At 35.6% G+C, this 8,128-nt stretch overlaps 1 protein-coding gene across 1 annotated transcript; it reads right to left on the reverse strand.

Annotated features, from left to right (window-relative positions):
* Positions 1 to 6,347: 6,347 nt before the first annotated feature.
* Positions 6,348 to 6,837, reverse strand: LOC132508819 (glutaredoxin-1-like). The gene has a single exon (XM_060129192.1). It carries the CDS (start codon positions 6,806 to 6,808, stop codon positions 6,491 to 6,493), a length of 318 nt encoding a protein of 105 aa, XP_059985175.1. The 5' UTR covers positions 6,809 to 6,837; the 3' UTR covers positions 6,348 to 6,490.
* Positions 6,838 to 8,128: the final 1,291 nt, after the last annotated feature.

Consider the following 8,128-nt stretch of genomic DNA (forward strand, 5'->3'; position numbering starts at 1 on the left):
GTTGGTTCTACCTCCTTGATTGGCATTTTAAATATTTGCAAGGATTATAGTGTCTCTAACAGTATGGAAAATCATAGATCTTGAACATTAGCATGACAAAATAGTCATTGAATATAAAATACAATCACAACAACAAAAGTCAACTTTTTAGTTACTTTGATGAATAATTTTCTATCAAAGCCATTGTGGGAGAGAAGAATGGGGTTTGAAATCTTGGATTTGACCTATGCCTTCATTATTTTCTAGTAGTATGTCACTGGGTGAGTTACTTCTCTAGATCTCATTTTCTTATCAGTAAAACTGAGATTATATTCCTAATCTTATAAAGCTGTTGTGAATAATATGTGAAAGTACAAATACATATAAAGCGGAACAAAAATATGACTAATGCATAAATCAGTTGGAGCCCATTGAGCCATATAATTTGAACTGTTATATACACAGATATTTTTTGAATCTGAGTTTTTCTGTTGAAGTTTAGGCCTTCATCACATCTTCTTTACTGTTTAAATAATTAACTGGTTTCTTTATCTCCAGTCTTCTCCCATGTTCTATCCTCCATCATGCTTTCAGATAGACAAAAAAGTCTGTATATAAAATATGTATTGAAAATAAACAGCTGCAACCATGTCATATTAATAGTAAAACTTTCTTGCCCAGTGGCTTCTCACTAAGCTCTGGAGAAAGCCCCAATTCTCTCCTTCTTGTGGTATATATGAGCTCAATTCTGCCTGTCTACCTTCCTAGCCTTCACTTCCACCATCCCCACCTTTCCATAGAACTGCTTCATGGCATGCTAATTTTTTCCTCTGTGTTTGCCTCCTCTGTTTCTTGTCCACTGGACAAATCCTAAATATGTTTTAACACTCAGAACAAAGGTAATTCCATTGAAGGATTACTTAATCCTCTCTTGATTTGGAGAAAAAGTTAAATATACTTTTATCTATGCCCAGTAAAATATCTTGCACATATCTCTATTAATCACCTAGTATTTTGTATCAAACTTTACTTATCTTCCCCCATGCTGCACTCTGAATATGTGAGTATGAATCTTTATTATATTCTTTTTTCAGTTGCACCTATAGAATGTCACACACATATGTAGCATGTTCTCAGTAAACACTTGATGAATGGGTGGATGAATAGCTAGAAAAGGTATATATCAGATTTTTGTTTCATTTAAGTGGCTTGTGTCTAGTTAAGGGACTAACCTTTTCTGTTCATAACACACTTTTAAAAACACCTTTGAAATAATGAGAAATTTATTTATCAGACCCTTAACTAGAGAAAAATCTTTGAAAGTGTACTGTTTCAAAAGAGGGAGATGTTTGCTGAGACAAGGAAATAAGCAAGATTATTGTTTTCAGTAACTATGTCCTTTCCTTTCCTCAAGATTGTTTTGTCAAAATTATTCAGCTAGATTTTATCTGGAGGCTAATTAGGTAGGTGCCAACAGACCAAGCTCACCTCAGCCATGGCACCCTTTTTCAGAGGGTACAGTAGAAGCCAACTTATCTAGGAAGACAGTCTCTGTTGGACAAATTGCTCTTCTTATTTCATGGTCTTTAAATATACAAAGTTAACTGATTTCTTTAAGGAGGATTTTTGACTCCCCAAAATATCATTAGGCTATGATAATGAAAAACTAAACTTCATTTAAAGCTCCTTGTGACTCCTCAACCTCTTTGGTCTTACTTTTAAAACCTCATACATTTTAAAGTCTAGAAGGAGCTGTAGGCTTAAATTGGGAAAGTCTGACTCAGAGACGGCTAATGTGTGTCTAGAGAGTACACCTTATCTCCCTGTGCCTTTGTCAGACACCCTTGGTGGATCTCAGTACTCTTTCCTTTTGGGTGCAGACTCATATTCAAAATTCTTCAAAACTCACAACTCCAAGCAGCCACCATCGATCTTTCTCCAGTGGAAAAGAGGAGGACATTCTTTTGTCATCCAAATTATAGAGAGCTAATCATTCCTTTCTATAGCATGGAATTATGTAATTTACAGTTTGTAGTCACCAGAGTCATGCTGTGGGCAGCATAGGCTGTACTAAGATTACTGATTCTGGTTCAAGTTTACCTGGTTTCAAATCTAAACTCTGACTAGGTTGTGTGACCTTGAGATAACTTCAACTGCAACATTGGGAATAATAATAACACCTACATCATAGTATTGTTGAGGGAACTTTATAAATTTCTAAATAGAAGGTAATTATTTCTTACAGTAAGCACTGAATAAGTGTTTGTTAAGTAAGATTATCAGTTCTAGCTGTAAGTCATGACTTTCCTGAAGATAATCACCCTTGGATTGAGGAAAAAACAAGATGATGGATTTTTTTGTCTGTATCATAGAACCCATGTAAATTTATATCTTAAGAAAATACTTTAAAATCTTTTTGCGAACTGAATTCCAAACAAATGTCATCAATGTGCAGGAGTCCAGCTATTTCAGTAAAAGTGATTAAAGGACTGAAGAAACTAATGTTTAAAAATGACACTTGAAAGCTAAATAGTTTTGCAAAGAGTTGCATTCAGTGAGTAAATGGACAAAGAAAATATGGCAAGATTGAAGTAAGGAAAAACATCAAATGTCAGGAAAGAAATACAACTGAATAATTTATTGGGCTGTGTAGTTGAACCCACTCCTCAAGCAGGACAGAATCTTCTAGCATTTAGATACATTGTAATGCTGAAGATATAGGAATAATTTGCAAGAAAGATACTTTCCTGTTTGTTATGATGTGTTCCCTATGTGAGGTGCTCAATAAGTATTTGGATATTTAGTGATTCTTTTGGGGTTCATCATCAGAGTTCATATATGACCTTTGAGCAAAAGTAGACAGATCGGAAAAAAACTAGCAGAGATAGCACTTTGAAAAGGGATTAATTTTTTTTTTCTTATTCAATTTGGTTAAATTTTGGTCTCTTAGGAATCCAGGTGTCTAAAAAGATTACCATAATAGTTATAAGAATTAAAAATGTATATTTTAAAACTCAAGATGAGAATGAAAGCAATATGGAAAGAATAGCTAAGGAAATGAATTGTAGACCTGCTTTATACTCTCCAGCTTTCAAAGAATTTAAGAAAATATTTAAATAAGGTAGTATGGGAAGTCTTTTCAGTGTATGCCTCTTTAGAATACATAATCTTACACCTATTATAGATTTTTTCATCTGTACTGTGGCTTTTTGGGGGCACTTGTTTTTTTAAATAAATGACCACATAATTCAGAAAATACATTTTACAATTGATTTTAAGACAGGGCCAAATGACCTTGACCAAGGATTATCTTGAATTCCAAACATACATTTACACAAGGATTTTTCATTATTTTCACTAATGGTATGGTTAGCCTTTGTAAATGGGTTGTTTTTATGGATTTAATATAGTCTTTTAATGTTAGAACTTTTATGTCCTTTAAATCAATTGGCTCTACTTCTACCTGTGAGTGAAAGTCTTCTTTCAGAAGAGAAATAATTCTTCAGCTTGCTAAAAGCTCTAGAATATTATAAATTATTGCCCTGACGAAAGCAAGCTGGGTCCCTGTGTTAGTCCAGATCCTTTGAGAAATAGATGGCAAGACAGCATTATACATGTAAGAGATTTCTTAGGGGAAATGCTTGTGAGACAAAATGGGGAAGGAACTAGGAGAAGCTGAGAGAACATTAGACTGTGGTGCAGGTGTGACCTTGTGAAGGAGAGAAATAAAGCAGGAAGTTTCGATGTAAGAGTCTTAAACTGCAGTACTGTTCAGATAGAATTCAGCAAGGCGAATGGGGAGCCCACAAGCCAAACACCCCCATTGGAAGAGTCCCCCATCTCTTAGGAGTAGATCTGCTTTAGGAGGCTTGCCTTGTTCTATCATTGTCTGGGAGCATCACTGGAAAGGTAGCCTTAGTGCAAAAGTGGTAATGGATTTCAGAGCATGGCAGCTGGAGCTGTGGGTCAGTTATGCTCCCTCTGGGGGAATTTTTCATGGTCACTGTCATCTTCCAAGGTGAAACATCTCTCCATTGCCAGGGGACAACTAGACTCATTATTTATATCTATTTGCACCTCACACTTATGAAATTTGGACAACTAGCATTTATGAATCAGTTACTTTCTATCAAGCACTTTTGTATATTTAATCCTGTTCACATTTACACTAGATATAAATATGCCCACACTGATGATAAGAAATTGAAACTTAGGGATTCTGTCCTCCTTGGATAATACCTCTGGCTCTTATCTTTCATTTTTTATTAAAAGTTTTCTGTGAATGGTATTTCTGAGATTGCCCTCTCTTATTATCAAGGAAATGATCTCTGTTAATGTGACAATAGGTGTTAATGGGCACACTCCATTTCCGGACAAAATGTTCTTTTATGTCTGAGGCTTTTGTACAGCAGAAGCACATCCGTGATTATTTGTTTTTTGTTTAATGCTCAGTGTATTGAAAATATAAATGTAATAAACAGAGCATTTAAAACCATTTGTAGATTTTAAAAATGGATTGTATATTTTAAATTCCATTAAAATCTTAAACTATTATTAGGAAATTATTACAACTGATTCATATACCTTAAACAGAAGGCAAAGGACACAGAAGCAGTTATCACTAAACTAATTACCTCATTTACATTCAAACCAATTCTGTGACTTAATAAATTTTTTATTAGTTCTCTATTTGTTTGCATAGCTTTCAAGTATCATAGCTATGCTTACTTTGATATCTTTTAAAGATTTTAGTGATGTTACCTTCATATAATTCCAAAGTTGTAATTACCTTATTGACTTAAAGGAATAAAGGATACCTTCTCTAAAGAGTCAGGTTTTGGATTCTTGGTTGGGACCTGGATCTGCCTTGCTTCTCCCAAGGGGATTCAAAATTGAGCCATTGATCTTCAAATGGAGCATGTTTTTGTGATGTCATTCACTGTTAGGTCAATAATACTTTTTTTTTCAAGTTTATGCCTTTGACATATGTTTTCGTTATTTACAACCTGCTACCTCCTTTGTTTCATCATTATGATATGTTGACCTTATTAAAAATATATGTGTGGCTTATCAGTTTTTGTGCCATTTAGATTCTCTAAATTTCATAGGATATTAAGGATTGAGTGAGCTGACCTAGCCCTTGTTTATAGTATATTTATTTTATTAATCACCTTAGAACACATGGCTGAAGCCTATTTTGTCATTGGCCTGATTGTCTTGAATGCCCCTTTCTTTTTTTCTTCAACTCCTTGTGATGTATGACCAACAGACCTGATCAGTGTTTTCCATTCTTGGTAATCCCTACCCTTTCCGAGACTATCTTATTTATTCACTATTACTTTTACTTCCCTGTGTGAACAAAGAACGTTGTCTGCCATTTCTTTTCTTTTTTTTTTTTTGATCCATGGGTACTTTATTAGAGAAGAAATTAACCATTCATATTAGAGACTACAGAAGGAAATTAACTTAATCTTGCAATTCTAGAACAACATTCACAATAAGGAATTCTCAAGTTTTCATAGAGTGAGGGGGACAAAAAGGAGAGAGAGAAAATCATTTAGAACAGTGTTTCCCAAATCTGGCTACTTTCACAGATATATTCTTGGAAGTAGGGGATACAAGTTTTCTATGTAACATTTAAAATTTTATGTTTTACTTTTGTTTATAATCTAAACAAACTAATACACACTTGTTCAGGATTCCCTGGACAACCATCTTACATAACAGAGTTGCCACGTGATGGTAGCATCTGCATTTATACCTCTGATCCCTGTGGCCCAAAATGAAGACCAACCATGCTTAACTTTTCAGTGGCGTCTCTCAGACTGGGTGTTCAGACCCTTCACGGAATTGTTGAATATTTCCTATGAGATCTATGAGTTGTCACAGTTCAGAACACTGGTTCACAGCAGTGATTCTCAAAGTAGGAGGTGGAGTGGGGATGGTGGCTAGGGAGACACCCTCTGAAAAAGCATATTCAAAATATCTATTGATTTCTTAATACAAATTCTATAAAGTCAAACTCAACAAAATAATCTTTGGACAGTAGCAGAAAACCAACTATAGATTCAACCCAGGGGGTCTGGGATATACTTGGTTGAGAAACACTGGTGTTGAGGTAGTGGAGCCCCAGCATGTGGAGAATACATAGTAAGGAACATGTGCCAAAGAAAAGGAACATCTTTTGGGTCAGTGAGTGAATCCTAAGCATATCTTGTCTTGGTCTTTTGGAACTCAAAGGGCCAGTCCACAAGAAACCCGAGACATCCATCGAACTTCTCAGACCTGTTGTTTTGGGCAAGTTGGTCCACTTTTAATACTAAGTCAAAAGAAAAAAAAAAACTGGTTTTGCCCCCAACTTTATTTGCATTAACATATTTCAAAATTTTAAGTAAACAGTTGCTGTAGCTGTGTAAATATAGCCCCAGGTCCGTTCACCAGGAAGTGCTGTCATTATCTGCAACGCCATCCAGGTCTCAAGGGGGATATCAGCCTGGGGTCTGCTCTATAATTATTGCAGAGCTCTAATTTGCTTTAGCCGTGTCAACAGCTCCCCTTTCTCATGCATATTTACTAGATCACTGCATCCACCTATGCACTCTTTACCGATGAAGACCCGAGGTACCGTTCTGGCTCCTGTGAGCTGTTGCAAATACTCTTGAATATCGTTGGTGTCACCGTGGGCTGTGATATCAAGTTCCAAAAGCCCTTGTTTGAAGGGCAGTTGGCTGAGGAGCTCCTGGGCCCTTCTGCAGTAGGGGCAGGTGGGTATGATGAACACAACCACCTTCCCAGGCTGGATTTTGCTGTTCACAAATGCTTGAGCCATGATGACAGGCTGCTATCTCCTGAAGAGGAAACCTCAATTGCTGGTATTGCTCGGGAGTAATGCCTGCCATTTCAGTAAACAAAGAATGTTGTGGCCATAGCTATCGGCCAATGCAGCTGTGCACCTTGAGAGGATTCAGAATGGAGACAGACAGAATATTGATCCTAGATAGTTAAAATGCATATCAAAGGAATGATTTCAGTAAGCCCAGACTCTTGCATTTTCCTATATGTAGAAAAGTAGTAAAATCATTAAGTTGAGATGTCTGTTTTTGTGATTAGCAGTAATCATTTGATGTTTGACTACATTTTTTATTTTCAGCAAAAACTCCTATATATCCTGGTTCCGCCCTTACCACTTTGGAACAGTTCCTCAGAGCTATCTGAGAGGCTGTATTCTGGGTTACAGTCCTCAGTAAGGACTGAATAAAACATAATTCTCAACTTTTAGGTTATGAATTTTTTCAGCTGACACCTGGGTTTGTAAAGAGAAGCACATACAAGTCTATAATTTAGAAATATATAATTAACAGAATAAATACATCAAATGTGCATATACACACACGGCTTTCTTTATTAAAATAGTCATCCAAACTTACTTGCCTTTTTTTCTACAACCATTTATCTGTACAATTTATATTAACTTTTCTCATTTGAATCTCACCATGTAATAATGTACTAATTTCATTTTACAGATTCATCTTGTCCCAGAACTTATACTAGAAGGTATATTAGTTATTACTTGGCCAAAGGAATCACTTTTAAGTTGATTTCATTTCCCTTACAGCTGTGACTCTTTCTATTCACTAGTATCACTAGGATATTCTGAAATTGTCAGTTACCCTCAACAGAATTCTTGTTTCTTTTAGTGGAGACTGCTATTAGAGAAAAAATCGACAAAAGAAGGTACACATGAGAGTTAACGAGAACCAAAAATAATGTTTCTACTACTATTGAGCCAATTTTAGCGACAGAACTTGAAAAAGTATACTATTTATGGTTATGAGTTTTATTGATCTTTTCAATTTAACTTGTTATCATAGCCTGCTTTTTATAGTTTTTTTCATTCACACTTGATTTGTCCTCTTGGGTAAGGTAGTTGCATTTTATTACAGCCTTCTGCCTTCAATGAAGGCAGAATTCTGATGTTAGGAACTTCAGCAGTAGTGCTTCACACATGCTTCATGAGTTAAATGTCAGCATCATTCAACCATAGATAGTAATTTTAGTATCACTGCAGACTTAATGCACAGGAAGGAATAGCAGCTTCTCATCCCCCCAAAACATACCATGTTGGTAGTTGTCTACTTCACTGATAAGA

The sequence above is a fragment of the Lagenorhynchus albirostris genome, chromosome 18 (genome assembly GCF_949774975.1).
Source record: "Lagenorhynchus albirostris chromosome 18, mLagAlb1.1, whole genome shotgun sequence".
Taxonomy (NCBI): Eukaryota; Metazoa; Chordata; class Mammalia; order Artiodactyla; family Delphinidae; genus Lagenorhynchus; species Lagenorhynchus albirostris.

What these genes read in the sequence shown, in the direction of transcription:
- LOC132508819 (XM_060129192.1), bottom strand. Translation starts at nt 6,808, where the DNA reads ATGGCTCAAGCATTTGTGAACAGCAAAATCCAGCCTGGGAAGGTGGTT.